Source organism: Archocentrus centrarchus, chromosome 14, assembly GCF_007364275.1.
Source record: "Archocentrus centrarchus isolate MPI-CPG fArcCen1 chromosome 14, fArcCen1, whole genome shotgun sequence".
Taxonomy (NCBI): domain Eukaryota; kingdom Metazoa; phylum Chordata; class Actinopteri; order Cichliformes; family Cichlidae; genus Archocentrus; species Archocentrus centrarchus.
This window is the reverse complement of record NC_044359.1, coordinates 23,656,054-23,673,231: the sequence shown is the minus strand read 5'-3', so window position 1 is coordinate 23,673,231 and position 17,178 is coordinate 23,656,054. Positions and strand designations below refer to the sequence as shown.

The following is a 17,178-nucleotide window of genomic DNA, read 5'->3' as shown; positions in this document are numbered from 1 at the left end:
TGGTCACGGTGTGCTCGGGATCGTGCTAGCTGTAGCCCGCTAGCTTGTTGTTAGCTGCGGGCAGATCTGGTACAGACGGGTTCTGCTCTGCAGCCTGCTCCTCCTGTTTGGAAGTCATTGTTGTTTTGCATGTATTGACCATGCAAATTTTAAGTAATCCGCTGCGAATATTTATTGCTTTAAATTATGCTTTCCACGAATTATTAATATAAGTCTGTAACTTTGGTGATTAAGATGAAGGTCAACTGAATGAATTTTATTCCAGTTGAGTTAATCTGCTGTATCATAATCGGTCTGTTTACTTAAGTGCAGTTGCTTGGTGTAGTATCGGTTCATTGCTAAAGAGTCTAGCGCTTGTGTAAGTAAATAAACATGGATAAGAAATCATTTGACATTGTATTGGATGAGATAAGAAAGGTAAGAAGTGTCTAATGTCAAAATAAATCATTTAATATTGGAAATCGTTTGCGCTTCAAGCTTGCTCACTCGTCATCCTGTTCCCTAGTGCGTCTTGACCGATCAGCGGGTCAGAGCCATTGAGCAGGTGCATGGCTATTTCTCCAGTAAGCAGGTAAATGTCTTGTAAGGTCCCCCCTTCCTCCCCTAAGTTTAGCCACAGTGAGGAAATGTGTAAGACTCCCAGCTAAGCTTATGTATATCTTCAAAGATTTAAGACTAGTTTTTTATTTACTTTATAACCAGTGCTGCCTGCTAGATTGTTTATACTTGTTTACAAGATGAGCTACATGATAATTAGGCATTAAGTAGTCAAATAAAAGAAATGTTATTAATGCATTTTTGTTTGTTTTTAATTGTTAATTGCCTTAGTACTTCTGCACTATTATTTTGTTGTAAGTTGTAATAATGTCCTGAAAATCTGCAGGTGATGGAAATATTAAAGTATTTCTCATGGGCAGAACCTCAGATCAAAGCTGTTAAAGCTCTGCAGCATGTAAGTAATCTACTTTTTTGTTTGTTTTTTTTGATTGGGTCCCAGTTTGTTTGTTTTTTCTTTCTCTATTTATGCTATTATATATAAGATAATCCACTGTAACCTTTAAAAAAAATCTACCTGCCTAATATTGTGTAGGGCAACCTCCTCCTGACAAAATAGCTCTGAACCTTAGGGAGATGGACACAGGACCGCTGGGGTTTTCCTGTTGTGTACAGGGACAGCAGATTTGTTGGGTCCTGATGGTTTTGGGGTGGGGCCACTGTGGATCAGGGTTGTTCCTGCAAATCTTCCCAATGTTCAATTGGGATCTAGGAAATTTGAAGGCCATTGCCAGTGGCTCTTTGTCATGTTCCTCGAGCTGTTGCTAAACAGTTTTTTCGGGGGTATTGCAGTGCATTGTCCTAATGGGGGAGGCCACAGCCATTGGCATGTTTCATTGCCTTAGGGGGGTGTGCTTAGTCTGCAACAGTGTGGGTGGTATGAGTCAAAGTAATATTTACATGAATTGCAGGTCCCCAAATTGTACATTACCAATACTTAAATAATAGTATTTTTATACACTTTCAGAACTATCTGGCTGTATACAGGTGCTGGTCATAAAATTAGAATATCATGAAAAAGTTGATTTATTTCAGTAATTCCATTCAAAAAGTGAAACTTGTATATTATATTCATTCATTACACACAGACTGATATATTTCAAATGTTTGTTTCTTTTAATTTTGATCATTATAACTGACAACTAATGAAAACCCCAAATTCAGTATCTCAGAAAATCAGAATATTGTGAAAAGGTTCAATATTGAGGACACCTGGTGCCACACTCTAATCAGCTAATTAACTCCAAACACCTGTAAAGGCCTTTAAATGGTCTCTCAGTCTAGTTCTGTAGGCTACACAATCATGGGGAAGCCTGCTGACTTGATACTTGTCCAAAAGACGACCACTGACACGTTGCACAAGGAGGGCAAGACACAAAAGGTCATTGCTGGCTGTTCTTAGAGCTCTGTGTCCAAGCACATTAATAGAGAGGCGATGGGAAGGAAAAGATGTGGTAGAAAAAAGTGTACAAGCAATAGGGATAACTGCACCCTGGAGAGGATTGTAAAACAAAACCCATTCAAAAATGTGGGGGAGATTCACAAAGAGTGGACTGCAGCTGGTGTCAGTGCTTCAAGAACCACCACCCACAGACGTATGCAGACATGGGTTTCAGCTGTCACAGTCCTTGTGTCGAGCCACTCTTGAAGAAGAGACAGTGTCAGAAGCGTCTCACCTGGGCTAAAGACAAAAAGGACTGGACTGCTGCTGAGTGCTCCAAAGTTATGTTCTCTGATCAAAGTAAACTTTGCATTTCCTTTGGAAATCAAGGTCCCAGAGTCTGGAGGAAGAGAGGAGAGGCACAGAATACATGTTGCTTGAGGTCCAGTGTAAAGTTTCCACAGTCAATGATGGTTTGGGGTGCTATGTCATCTGCTGGTGTTGGTCCACTGTGTTTTCTGAGGTCCAAGGTCAACGCAGCCGCCTACCAGGAAGTTTTAGAGCACTTCATGCTTCTTGCTGCTGACCAACTTTATAGAGATGCAGATTTCATTTTCCAACAGGACTTGGCACCTGCACACAGTGCCAAAGCTACCAGTACCTGGTTTAAGGACCATGGTATCCCTGTTTTTAATTGGCCAGCCATAGTTGCCGCGGGGTAGTAAAAGGTAGTAAATTAAATGAGGTCAAATTAAGGCTAGTAAAAGGTAGTAAACAGAATTTGACTTGGTAGTAAATTTTTCATCACCCCTTCAATATATTTTGACTTTTCCATTGATGAAGACTTTTTGTTTTAAGTTCGTTTAACTATAAGAAATGTATAGAAATTAGGGCTGGGAATTTACGCGTTAATTTCGATTAATTAATTACGGGGAAATTAACGCGTTAAAAATTTTAACGCATTTTAATCGCACTTTGCACCGTGGAACGTTTCTCAGTGCACGAGTTCCAGGCATACAGATTATATCAACGCACAATGTCCAAATTAGGGGCCGAATCCTGCGAAGGACCCGGCCCACGTCTTTCGCAACCCACGAACACCACAAAGGCCGGAAGTGAGCGGTTAGCCTTCATATCAGCTGCCGTCACCTCTGCGTAGCTCATGTCGCCTAGCAGCCGTGAGTGTGAAGCACAGCTGTGTAACAGCAGCTGGTTAAACGGAGAACGAACTTTTTCTCCTTTGTGTGGTTTAATTTTAAGTCTTTAATTCAAAATAAGCTGTTAAAACAAGCATAACACATTTCAACATCAAGGAATACAGCTGAGCTAATGATTAATTTCCAACTATAACAAGTGAGACATTAATGTTGAATAAAACTATCCAGTTATGATGCTTAACTTTAATTTCAGGTGTTTGCTTATCACAGGAGCACTTCCACCCTTCATTGGTCTGTGTAGTAGACTGGTGGGAAAATAAACAAAATTTTGAAGTTCAAGCTTATGTATATTGATTTATTCATCAACTAAACTTAAATTAATATTTCTCATGTCAAATATTGAAATGCGATTAAAATGCGATTAATTTCGATTAATTAATTACAAAGCTTGTAATTAATTCAATTACTTTTTTAATCGAGTCCCACCCCTAATAGAAATATAACTACTCAGCAGGACCTGAGCTGACGTTGTTGACGAGCGGTTCCACAGTCCGATCTGCTGTGCGCATGCGCAGAGTCATTTTGCGCCTCGTCATGGGAAAATGTAGTTTTCACAACTTTGGCTCAATGACCCGGCAAAGACTGGCTTAACCCTCCGGCGTGCACGGACGCGCTGGCGTGTCAAAATGACATCGCCGATTTTAGATGACGTAGCATCGGGACGCTGCTGCCATGAGTCGATTTAAATTACGTTCATAGGCCAAGTGAAACCAGAGTTATCCCCAATAATTTACGCCATGCTTTTTCCTGTATATTGTCCTCACCTTCGATGCGCGTTTTGTGCAGAAATAAACGGCGAAAATGTGAGTTTCGCTAACAGGAAGTGCTTGCTAATAAAAACAAAACAAAACAATTCCTGACAACCCCTTTCCTATTGGTGGAAAAATCAACCAATCAGAAAAATATACGGTAACACGATGCATTTGGGTGCATTTGACTGCTGCGGAGCAGGTGAAAAAGAATAACTATACAGTCACACACACGAGGTCGTGCTGAAAAAAAATTCTACCAAACAAGGCAAGGTAAACAGTTTCTAAGGTCAACTATGAAGCTAAAAACAAAAGTAGTCAAAAATGGCCAAATATACCCCGGACCCCAGAGGGTTAAGCCGGTCATGGGGAATGATCAAGAGGCGTTTTGTAAAGTGTGCAGAAAAAATATAAATTTGACCTGAAACGGTGTGACAGCGATCAAATCACACCGAGCATCCATCATTCACCAGCAGTGGATTCGTGCGCGCGAGGAGCAGATCCCTATTTTGTTTTTTGGTGCTACACAAAGCACTGCAACTGCAACCTCAAGGTCAGCTACCAGCACAAGTATTGCCGTCACACCTCAGCATCAAACCAGTATTCCAAGATTTTATTGGAAAATAAATAATCGGCTTGTGAAACTTGAATTTCATTTTACTTTGTTTATATTTAAAAAAAAAACAAATTTAGATGGATAGATTCAACTTCCCGGCCAATGCACTCCTTCCCAAATTTCCCCTCTGTGGGACAATAAAGGCTGTTTCTTCTTCTTCTTCTCAACTCACTGTCATTGTGTGCACAAGGCACACAACGAAATGATCGTTCCAGATCACTCATCCAGAGACAAGCATCTGTGGTCATGCAGCCAGAGACCGGCACTACCGTTAGGCAATGTGGTTTAAGTGTCTTGCCCAAGGACACAACGCAGCACAGGGACAGGGACTCAAACCGGCAACCCACTGGCTGCAAGACGGGCGCCTGCCTACTGCGCAACTTTTTGAAATGTGTTTGGAATATTAATGTGTATGAGGTCTTAGTCAAGACAAAGTCACAGTTACACCTTCAAGTAAGTGGGATACAGTTTTGTCTTTGGTGAGAGATGGGCGATCATCGTACATGGCTTAGTGCTGTGGATCCACCGCTACCCCAAAAAAGGCTGCTGCTCGATTTTGTGCTGGTAGTAAAAATATTTTAGAGGTAGTAAATTTAACTCTAGGATTCCTGTATAAACCCTGCCAGCAAACTCGCCTGACCTTAATCCCATAGAAAATCTATGGGGTATTGTGAAGAGGAAGATGTGATATGCCAGACATCAACAGTTCAGAAAAGCTGAAGGCCACTATCAGAGCAACCTAGGCTCTCATAACACCTGAGCAGTGCCACAGACTGATCGACTCCACATTGCTGCAGTAATCCAGGCAAAAGGAGCCCCAACTAAGTATTGAGTGCTGTACATGTTCATACTTTTCATGTTCATACTTTTCAGTTGGCCAACATTTCTAAAAATCCTTTTTTTGTATTGGTCTTAAGTAATATTCTAATTTTCTGAGATACTGAATTTGGGGTTTTCATTAGTTTTTAATTATAATCATCAAAATGAAAAGAAATAAACATTTGAACTATATCAGTCTGTGTGTAATGAATGAATATATTTCACTTGGAATGGAATTACTGAAATAAGTCAACTTTTTCATGATATTCAAATTTTATGACCAGCACCTGTGTGTATCTGTGATGAATATAAACAACAGTAGCAAAAACATTAAGCTTAGAAAATGTATTTGTTTAGCTGGAGTTAACACCCCCTTTTACTCAATTATGCTTTCCCCTCTGTTGCCTTTAGAAAATGGTTGCAATCCCCACAACAGAAGTTGCAAATATACTGAATTGCTTCACCTTCTCAAAAGACAGACTGATTGTCTTGGAACTGATAGCTTTGTAAGTAAATTTTAGAGTTTTGTTCAGTAGATTAAACAGATCACTTGAAACACTGTAACTTAAATGTTGTAATAAAGTATCCAAGAGTTGTGAAATTGTTGACTAATTGTTCTCCCATTAAATATTCCTCTTCCCATTCAGAAACATTTCGGATGCTCAGAATTATCGGCCTGTAGAGGATCTCTTTCGCATACACTTGTCTGAGAAGAAGCGTGCCCGTAGGATCCTGGAACAGGCAGGTTCAACTTCACAAAATCAGGAAGAGACAAATTGCTGCCTGCTGCAATTCATGCATTAAAAAAAACTTTTAATTTTAAACTAACAGTGTGAATTTGACAGTGCATACTTTCGTATTTCCTATTAGTTTGTATAGTTTAATGTACATTCACATGCACCCTCTAAAATATCATTTCTCTCTTATAGGTCTGTAAGGTTGGCTGCAAGGCTCCCGTAGCAATGATCTCCTCCTGTGGAATAATACCAGGAAATCCATATCCTAAAGGAAAACCCAGCTTGGTCACTGGGACATTTCCTGTAAGTATGAGGTTTGCTCAAAGGCATCCATAATAACAGACGTTACATACAGCTAACATCAGAAATAAGAATGTAAATTTTATGATCTCAAGAGTATAAAAGTCACATCAGAAATAAGGATGTAAATTTTATGATCTCAAGAGTATAAAAGTCTCTGTAATTCCACTGGTTACATCTCCATATTAAAAAGATATTTTTAAAAAGAACAAAGTTCAGAATTTGTTGGACCTTAAACTCTGTTTATAGATTAACTTAGAGAGGAAAAAAAATGAAAAATGTTGGAATGGAAAAACAAATTGAGCAAAATAATTAAAAATGTTATCTTTATCAGATGAAGTAAATTTTAAAGATGATATTCTTTAGCAAAAGAAAATTTATCAATGACATTAGCAGGGCTGAAATAGGTAATATTGCATTTATATATTTTTCTACTGACTGAAATTTGATGTAAACAGCAAAAGGGTGTATTTCTGGATGTCTTTGTTTTAAACAGGCCTGGCTCTTTCAAATAATATTTTTTTGTTTATGATCACAGGGAAACCCTCCGGTAAAAAAGGAAGGGGAGAAGAAAGAGGACACCTCTAACAATATGGAGGGGAAAGGAATTGCTTCCCGAATCATAGGACCATTCAAACCTGTAAGCATGAACATGTAAACACAGACTATAATGGTGCCATGATGTCTCAGAGAAAGCTCATGAGGACGTGATGAGATCTCACATGATTATTTACTTAGTAAGCTCCATGTCAAGCCAGGTTACGTAAGTTTGAATGCTAAATGGAAAGGACCCAGCAGAATAATGGAAACACGTGCAGAACCAAACATGAGCAAGCACATGTTACTACACATTGATGTTGCACACTATGTTTTGTATAAAATGTAAGTTTACTGGTGACTGAAGGCGTTATAAAAATAGTTTGCTTCAGTTTTCACATTATGTGTTCGAGTTGTATAGAACTGGCTGCTCAGTGAAGTGTTTTATATCTTTGTGTTCCTTCTTTCTTCTTTCTTTTTTTAAGTTTCCGTCAACCTACAATCCTCATCGACCTGTTCCTTACCCTATACCACCGTGCCGACCCCACGCCACCATCGCACCAAGTAAGCCAATTCAGTTCAAATCAGTGTAGGCTGATTAATATAGCACCAATTCCCAACAACAGTTGCCTGAAGGCGCTGTATACTGTAAGGTAAAGACCCTTACAGGATACACCACACGGAACACCTCTCGTTATCTTTGCCCACCCTGTACAGCACTGAAACACCAGCCTGTCAGTGATTTAAAAGGTGGATACCAAACTCTAAGACAGTTGATGCCTTAAGAGATGCACATGTTTTATTATTGCCATGTGAGATTGGTTTGGGTGGAGTAAGTAGTGGGGTGTGTCATGTGTGATTCTTTCATATTTACAACTGCTGCTTAGGTGCGTACAACAACGCAGGCCTTGTTTCTGTGGGAGGGGTTATAACAACCAGCGTGCCCCCACCCCCCTACAACTCTACCCACAAAGTAGCAGGTATGATTCAATGACCGCAACTGTGTACATGTGAGTGTGAGAGCAAATAGACACTCCTTGAAGCTTGCTGCCTAACACACTGGCATGCTGCTTACCTGTGCTTCTCCAGTTTAATGCCTTTATCAGGTAAAGATGTGTTTCCCGCTACTGTTGGGAGCACTGAGTGACCAGAAATAAACCCCTCTGTGATTTCATTTAAAGCATCCATTTAGATTAGTTGGAGATAAGTTCATTTAATTGCGTATTTTTATTTTTTTTTAGAATAATTTTCATTATAACAGCATTTCTGTTATTTTTAACTTAATAGTTCTTCTTATAATAGATTTGGACTAAACAGAAAAATGTAGCGATTACCTTTCAATGCATGGAATGCAGTAACACAACACTACAGATCGCAGCAGAGATATTAAAGATATTAATATCTTTACCAGATATTAAAGAGAAATACAGCTTTAGTAAAAACGAAACAGATTTTTATTTATTTTTTATTTTTATTTTTAATTTATTTATTTTTTAGCAATGCTTTTGTTTTGCAGGTATTTCAGTTTTCTGGTCAGTCAGTGTAAAAGTATATTTTTGATCACTTGTAAGGTTGGGGTTTGGGGTTGAATGGACTGGGAATAACCTCAAACTAATGTCACTCGTTTTCTTTCTGGAGTCATGCTTTGTGCTGGCATTAACACGCATCGCTTGGGATAACTTGTTTCCCGAATGCAGCGTCTTATCCTTTTCACAATTGAAATACATCTTTTAAAGGCCTTTGGGGAGATTTGTGATGTCAGGTGCAAAGATTGGTTTGGTTTTATTAAATTGACAAGAATTGTTTTACCTTCCTAAATGTATTATTGTAAACCTTTCCCCAAAGGTAAAAAGAAGACATATTTTGATCTTGAAAATTGTTTAGAATTTCAAATTAATGAGTTGCATGTACAGATGCTCGCTGGCTATTCCACCATGCTGTATTTCTTCTTTTTTTATATGCAAGTATATTGGCTCTTTGTTGGACTTCACCGTGCCTACGTCCTGGAATGAAATGTGTTTGTAAACAGCATTACTACAAAAAAAAATAATAATAATAATAATGAATTAAATAAATCTAATAGGCTGCTTTTCTCTATTGACATCCATGCATGTCAGATAGTAGTAATTATTATTTCACATTAACTTTTTAGCTAACTCTGATCTCCTCCTTTACAGGTTACAGTAAGCCAGGCAATCCACAGAACACCACACCTGGAATCAACAGTGGGCCCCTCCTCATTCCTCATGGGTCCACACCATCTACACCGGTCCCAAACCAGGCTTCTCCTGCTCAGCCTGCTCCAACAACCCCCATCACGCCAGTTTTCCCAGGCATGGTGCCCTCTCATAACCTCAATGCCCCCTCTCCCTCTCCTGCTCCATCCCCATCTGTGATCAAAGCAGGACCACAGACCCCCACTGGTCATGCTACACCTACACCCTCTTCTGTTATTAAAGCCCACACCCCATCAGGCACCCCTTGTGGAACTCCTGTCCCCGGCAGTGGGGGCTTCTCCTCTTCCCCCTTCCATGTAATTTCCCGACCGGGCACCCCTGCTACCTCCCGCAGTGCCCCAGATTCCCTGTCTCAGACGAACTCCATGAGCACAACTCAGCAGAAAGTTTATTCCCAGTCCACAGAACACCAGTCAGGACCAACCTTCCCTAACATACACCCACAAGCAGGTAATTCTTCTGGATCAGTGATCCGAAGCTACACCCCCTCTGGACCACAGTCTCTTCCCCCTGGACGTTCCACTCCAGGGATTCCGAGCTGTTCCACCCCAGGCCCCAGTCCTAAACCCTCCCCTGTCCATTCTGTGCAGGCTCAGGCTGTTGTGGCTGGAGCCCTGAACAGACACAATGCGGGTAGTAACAGCGGCAGTAACAGCCCTGTACCCTCTGCTTTCAAGGGAACCTCTCGCTCTGGCACACCAAGTTCTGCACAGGCTGCTCTGGTACGTTCCTTGGGCCTCTCACACCCTTCAGGTTCTCCTCAAGTCTCTCTCCCTAGTCCTGTTACTCTCTCCGGCCTCCAAGCGCTGTCTTCGAGCCCTGCACCCTCCCATTACCCTGGCCTTTCACCTTTTTCCTCCCTTTCCTCGTCTCTGCCTCCTTCAACTGCCCCCTCATCCATGCCTCCCACTACCAAGGTTTCTAACCACCCACCGACCTCAATCTATTCAGGCTTGGCTCCAAATGCTGCTCCAAATGCAGCCTCCCCTTTCGGTCTAGGCCTCACCTCTGCCCCCTCTATATTCCCAGGCCTTCCGCCTGGGCCTAGCCCCACTGCCTTCCCTGGACTTGGCGTGTCAGGGGGGCATGGTGCTGGGAGCCCTGTTTTATCTTCATTTATGGGACTGCCAGGGGCCACTCCATCTACAGTGGCATCAGTAGCACCACTGCAAGCAGCAGCAGCAGTCGGGGTTCCATCATCTTCACCAGTGTTACCAGGTTTTGCATCTGCCTTCAGCTCCAACTTCCAGCCTGGGTATGTGAAATCTTGACTAACTAGGATACAGAAACTGTCATCTATCAAAATCTGCTGTGACTGTGATTACCAACTTCCTAATATTTCTTGAATGCTAAACTGGTTATAGCTACTAGAGTATTCATATATTGTTACTCCAGCTGTAGTAATGAAAGGGAAAAGTAGACTTCAGTCAGAATTTGCACAAGGTTAAGTATAACATGCAACACTGATTTCCACTTGCTTGTAAAATGACTGGAAAAAAGGATATCATAAATAATAACTACTTTCCACTTTGTTGTTATCTGATAAGTGAAGACTTTACCTACATAGTGCAGAGTGCAAGCATTAGACTTTGGATTGGGTTGTCTCAAGTGGTGGCAGGCTGTGTTTACTCAGTCATGTAGTGTGATGTCCATGAGCAAGTGGTGCAAACAGGCTTCCTTTTGCTGAACTCAAGGGGCACACACTGTGCTAAAAGAGGCATTAAATGAGCCAACATATTATTCAGTAAGAAAATAGTAGTGTTATCAATATATAAGTATATAAGCATGTACACATATAAATGTCATACCAATCTTTATCTGCCTTTATGTTGCTAGTATAATTTTTATATTCTTGTGAAAAATAGTCTTAACAATTTTCTTGATACTGACACCATGCACGCAGACTTAAAGGAGGACTTAACACTCGGGGGGAAAGTGCTTATTTGTCTTTTAGCAGAGAGTAAGATGAGAGCAGTAAGTTCCTGGAGTCTCCGCTGGTTGCTTGGCAACAGCTCAGCTGTACAGCAATACGTTGGACTTCATGAAACAGCAGTGTTTTTAAATGTCAGCTTGTGTGCAGATTTGAAAAAAGATAACATTTATGAGCCTGTATGCTAACTGTATTCAACATAAAAAGACAGGTTGACTTATTGTTTTAATTATGCACATGTGAATTATTCTCAGAATGTTGAACTGTTTCACTGTTTTTTAAGAGCATGCATGTGTGTATTCCAGGTTGAGCACTGGACTCCAGCCTCCAGGAAGTAGTGGGTTTCCTGGCTTGCTGCCCTTCCCCGGGGTGCCAGGGTTCTCTCCCTCTGCCTCCCCTGCTGCACTTGGTGGCCTCCACAACCCAACTGTACAGTCTGCCCTGCTGCAGGTACACACACACACACACACACACACACACACGGACACAATATTCTGACCAAGTTAAAAAAAAAAAAAAAAAAATCAATGCTAGCTTTGTAAACAAAAATTGAATTGAATATTAGCTTTTCTTGTCTTATATCAGGCTCATCCCACTTCTGCTTTGGAGAACTTCACTTCTCAACCCAACAGCTTCACCAACTACCCTGCAGGCCCAGGAAACCCCTTCCCCCTCCAACCAGGCCTGCACCCCCAGTTGGGTTGGCAGTGAAACCTACAATACTTGTGAAACCTTTAGTGAAAACGTAACACTGACTGCTGCCACACGTCTCAGCAGATGGTGCAATTTATGTTTGTCCTTGAACCCAGAAGAGCAAATGACAGTTTAATTACTGTGTATGAGTTACTGATAGAAGTAACACTACCCTGGGAACAGGTGAAATGGTCTTTGGGGGGAAAAGGCATATTTATAATATTGATAGTGAACAGTTGTAAATATCAGTTGTCAAAGTTGTTAGTTCTACAAGTAGACTGTGATTGATTCCATTGTTAGCCTGACTTGCCTGTTTTTAATCAAGCTTAGAACATTTATAAATGAATAATGAATTATAGAGGATTAGAAAAATCCACGACATCATGAAATGAACTGATCTTAGTCCTGATATAGTATTTCATGGCCAATTACAGAGGAAAGGAAATGCTATTGAATTTGATTGGCCTGCATCAAATATAGTATTGTAACATAATTTTTTGATGACTTAAAGTGTCCCTGTTATGCTCATTTATAATCTAAAAAAATTGCAGCGCAGTGGTCTTCTTAACATGTGAGAATGTTAAGTTTGTCTGACAGTGTCTCAGTTTTAATGCGAGGATTTTAGCAGTACAGTGAGGGCCTGTTTACGTTGGTAGCGATGAGCCGTGTCACCATTTCATGCTCATTCTGTTGAGGTAAATGGGGAACAGCCTTATTTGCAACTAAGCTGTTTTAAAATACAGTTAATGTGAGTACGGCATGCAGAAGTGGGGCAGACAGATGCAGTCGTTTTAGCCACAGAAACAGTTTGTGTGTTGTTGCCACCAGAAACAAAAGTAATTCACTGGTTCCTCAGATGCCGGGAGTGCACGAAGGCTCATGCGTTTGCTTTTGTAGCTGTCAACATTTGGGGTGCTCTTTTATAGCTGCATTTTAGCCTTAGAATTGGCACAACTGCGGAACAACACGCTAAAATGTGCATTTGGGGGCACCTGGGTGGCTTAGCGGTGAAGCCGGCGACCACATACACATGCCGCGCTGCGGTGCGGTGCAGGCGGCACAGGTTCACGTCCCAGCCTATCGCCAGTTTGCCTGCATGTCTTCCCCTGTATCTTTCCCCATTTCCTGTCTCTCTCCACTGTCAATAAAAGCCGCTGTGGCCAAAAATGCAAAAAAATAAATAAATAAAATAAAATGTGCATTTGGCAGCTCTAGACAATTGTGTTTTTGTTTTGTTTTTTTTTTTGTCTTTTTGCTTTTCAGTGAACATATTTGTGACTGCAATTTCCTGTGATTCTTTCGTTTACAATGTTTATTTCACATGTGAAACTGCTGCAACTGTTACTGCAACATTTGACAAACTGTATGCAGATATTTTTAGACTTTTTAACTTTTCTGATCAGATTTAACAACAGAGTGCTGGCTGTGCTTTTCTCCTCAGTCGCTCTCTGTCTTACAGGGATTATCTCAGTGACAGTGACCTTTGTCTTAATGAGTAATAGATGTTTTGTATGTTACACAGTTTTTGCTTTATTTTTTGCCCTCTTTTTTGCCAGTGAACTGCTGGTTACTGTATTGATTGTGATGCCATTACTGTCAACATTTCTTTAATAAAAATACTGGAGCTGGACAAAATAATGGAAACATTTCATGGGAACAAAGTTTATTTTAATTATAAAATCAGCTACATGTGTACATCAACTCAATGACCTAAGACACCTAAGGGTACTGTTACAAGAATAGCTAATTATTGTAATAGTTCCCCATTCTCGTGGAGAAACCGTATAACAGAAATATGTTGCTTTAGCAAAACAGGGTTAGACATCAAGATTTATGGACATACTTGATGTGTATTATTAAATATTATAAATTACAGCTACAAGATAAATTAATCCTTTTTAAGGGCTCACCTCACCACAAATGCTAATTGACACGCATATACACTGCTCAGAAAATTAAAGGAACACTGCTCAGATATTGATCTGGTCAGTTCAGTAGGGATGCACAGACCTCTACAGACTAGGAAACAGCTCCTACCATTAGCCAGCCCCCATGCTCACTTTACAGAAATCCAACAGAACCAGGATACCATCCATCATCTCATTAGGAGCATGTCCTTAAGTTGTCAGGCATGCATACAAGTACCTGGGGGCCATAGAAACTACTGAGTGCCATTTGAGTTACTGCAATTACAATTTGGCAAAATGGACTACTGAATCATTTAGATTTTCGTGGTGCCTTTGAATTCATCCCTCTTTAAGTTGATCATTTTCACTTCCATCAAACGATGTGTCATCCTTTTTATTCCTAACACATTACCCAGTCCATACCAGTATAGATATCCAGCATGATTGTTTTGTCCCATTGAGATCTGAAGTGTTTTCAAAGTGTTCCTTTAATTTTTTTTGAGAAGTGTATTTAATTTCCTCTTTGGGTTCCGAGCCTTAACATGAATAGTTTTACAACCCACTTACAATCCATTTACCACTTTATGGAATGCTTATCGGGAGCATCGATAGTGTTCCTCAACAAACAGTCATGTGTCCATTAGTCATGAGGGTGTACAATTACGAGTGGGGAAAAAAAAAATTTCCATTCTAGTGTTTTGAGCTGAATGTAACTGCAGTTTATATATAGAAAATACTTTTTGTGAGTTTTTACAAAAACCAAAACTGTACAAACATTGAAAATTTTTCATCCGTGGAATCATACATTTTCATCTCAAAACCTAAGAAATGCTTATATTTTATTGATTTATGTATTTGTCAGACGACCCCTATGAAAAAGTCATAAAGGGAACCCTTTACCCTGCCCAGGATAGGGTTTCTGAGGCCCCACCCTGGAGCCAGACCTGGGGAGGGAGCTCGAGGGAGAGCTGCAGCTCAAAGAGATGGCATGAGCCCACCCTCCTGTAGGCCCACCACCTGCAGGAGGCGTCGTAGGAGTCGTCTGTAGATGTGTGTCAGGTGTGACCAGGGGTGGAGGCCCTATTCCGGCTATCGAGACTGGCTATTGGGACATGGAATGTCACCTCTCTGGTGGGAAGGAGCCTGAGCTAGTACGTGACATAGATATGTTGGGCTCACCTCAACGCATAGCCTGGACTTCTGGAACCAATCTCATAAAAAAAAAAAAAAAAAAGCTAGATATATTTAAATTTTGGTTTTGCATGAACAAAAATTTAAAGCCCCATTTAAAACAAAACCCTCCAGAACAATCAGAAAATCTTCACAGTAAGAACCTGAAACTTTTTTTTTACCACTTTTGTGTTTAAAAAAATTGCCTGCAGCTAATTTTTTTGTTGACCTACTAACTGATTAGTCAACTTTGAATTCACCCCAGAAACGACACATCCTGACATATAATCCAGAAAGTCTTAAATGCATCTTTCTCTTTGCAGAGAGATGCATTTCTGCTTAATTTTTTTTTCAGCTGATGTGTTCATTGTTTGTTTGTATATCAGCAAAGACTACCAAGTTGTACTTGGTGGATCAAGTAAAAAAAAAAAAAATCACATTAAATTATAAAATTTTGGTGCAGATCTGCATAACATCTGAGATATGGCATGGCTCTTGAGGAGGATACAAGGCCACTTGACCTCTTATATGCATCAATTTATGTAAATTAGCTAAAGATACCCCATAAGCAATTAACTGCAGTATGTTCTTGTTACATTAATGTAATTACACCTTAATTGTATGATTATCTCTAATAAATATGCTGTGTTCCTGCTAAGCATCGGACCATTTTTCACTCGGCCCTATATCTTTGGGTGCACATGGGGGATGGAAATAATCTGCAGCTTGTCCCCCTGGTCAGGTCTCTCATGGCAAATTGGTCCTGGGTGAGGGGCCAGACAAAGCAGTTCAGAAGACCCCTATGGAAATGCCAACAAGGGAACCGTTTACCCTGCGCAGGATAGAATTACCGGGGCCCCACCCTGGAGCCAGGCCTGGGGAGGGAGCTCGAGGGAGAGTGTCTGGTGGCCAGGCATTAGCCCGTGGCGCATCCCGAAAAGAAGACACAACCCCACCCTCCTGTAGGCCAGCCACCCGCAGGAGTTGTCGTAGGGGTCGGGTGCAGTGTGTGTGTCAGGCAGTGGCTAAGGGTGGAGGCCCTGGCGGACCGATCCCCGGCTATCGAGACTGGCTATTGGGATATGGAATGTCACCTCTCTGGTGGAGAAGGAGCCTGAGCTAGTCTGTGAGGTTGAGAGATACCAGCTAGATGTAGTTGGGCTCACCTCAACGCATAGCCTGGGCTCTGGAACCAGTCTCCTGGAGAGGGGCTGGACTATGTTCCAGTCTGGAGTTGCCCTTGGTGAGAGGCAGCGAGCTGGGGTAGGTATTCTTGTATCCCCCTAGCTTGCTGCCTCTACTTCAGAGTTTTCACTGGTAGATGAGAGGGTTGTTTCCCTGCGCCTTTGGACCGGGAATGGGTAATGACTGTTGTTTGTGCTTATGCACCGAATGACAGTTGAGAGTACCCACCCTTTTTGGAGTCGCTGGGCGGGGTGCTCGAGGGTGCTTCATCTGGTGACTCCATCGTCCTGCTGAGAGACTTCAACGCTCACTTGGACAATGACAGTGAGACCTGGAGGGGTGTGATTGGGAGGTACAGCCTGCCCGATCTGAACCCGAATGGTGTTTTGTTATTGGACTTCTGTGCAAACCACAGTTTGTCCATAATGAACACCATGTTTGAACAGAAGGATGTCCAGAAGTGCACATGGCGCCAGGACACCCTAGATCACAGGTCAGTGATTGATTTTGTAATCATATCATCACATCTGCGGCCGTATGTTCTGGACATTTGGGAGAAAAGAGAGGAGCTGAGCTGTCAACTGAGCACCACTTGGTGGTGAGTTGGATCAGGTGGCAGGTGAGGATGCTGGACAGACTTGGCGCACCTAAACGTTTTGTAAGGGTGCGCTGGGAACACCTGGCAGAAGCCCCAGTTCTCGAGATCTTCAACTCCCACCTCCGGCAGAACTTCGACAGCATTCCGAGGGAGGCTGTGGATATTGAGTCCGAATGAACCTTGTTCCTCACCTTCATTGTTGAGGCTGCCACTCAGAGCTGTGGCTGGAAGGTGGTTGGTGCCTGTCGTGGTGGTAATCCCTGAATCAGGTGGTGGTCACCGGAGGTGAAGGGAGCCATCAGGCTGAAGAAGGAGTCCTATCGGGCTTGGTTAGCCTGTGGGATGCGGGAGGCAGCTGACAGGTACCAGCAGGCCAAGCGAAACGTGGCTCAGGTAGTGGCCGAAGCAAAAACTCGGGACGTTTTGTGGACTTGAAGAAAGCATTCAACCATGTCCCTCAAGGTATCCTGTGGGAGGTGCTGTGTGAGTATGGGGTGTCTGGCCTGTTTTTGTGGGCCATAAAGTCCCTGTACAACTGCAGCGAGAG

General features: G+C 41.8%; 1 protein-coding gene across 2 annotated transcripts; it reads left to right on the top strand.

Annotated features, from left to right (window-relative positions):
• The first annotated feature begins 24 nt into the window (after positions 1-24).
• On the top strand, positions 25-13,396 carry proser1 (proline and serine rich 1). Of its 2 annotated transcripts, XM_030745946.1 has the most exons (12): positions 25-417; positions 506-571; positions 884-952; positions 5,749-5,843; positions 5,985-6,078; positions 6,267-6,377; positions 6,913-7,014; positions 7,397-7,475; positions 7,799-7,891; positions 9,089-10,403; positions 11,384-11,528; positions 11,664-13,396. In XM_030745946.1, the coding sequence occupies exons 1-12, from the start codon at positions 373-375 to the stop codon at positions 11,787-11,789; spliced, it is 2,340 nt and encodes a 779-aa protein (XP_030601806.1). In that variant the 5' UTR covers positions 25-372; the 3' UTR covers positions 11,790-13,396. The 2 variants fall into 2 exon arrangements, with proteins under 2 accessions (XP_030601806.1, XP_030601807.1); XM_030745947.1 differs by lacking the exon at positions 7,799-7,891.
• Positions 13,397-17,178: the final 3,782 nt, after the last annotated feature.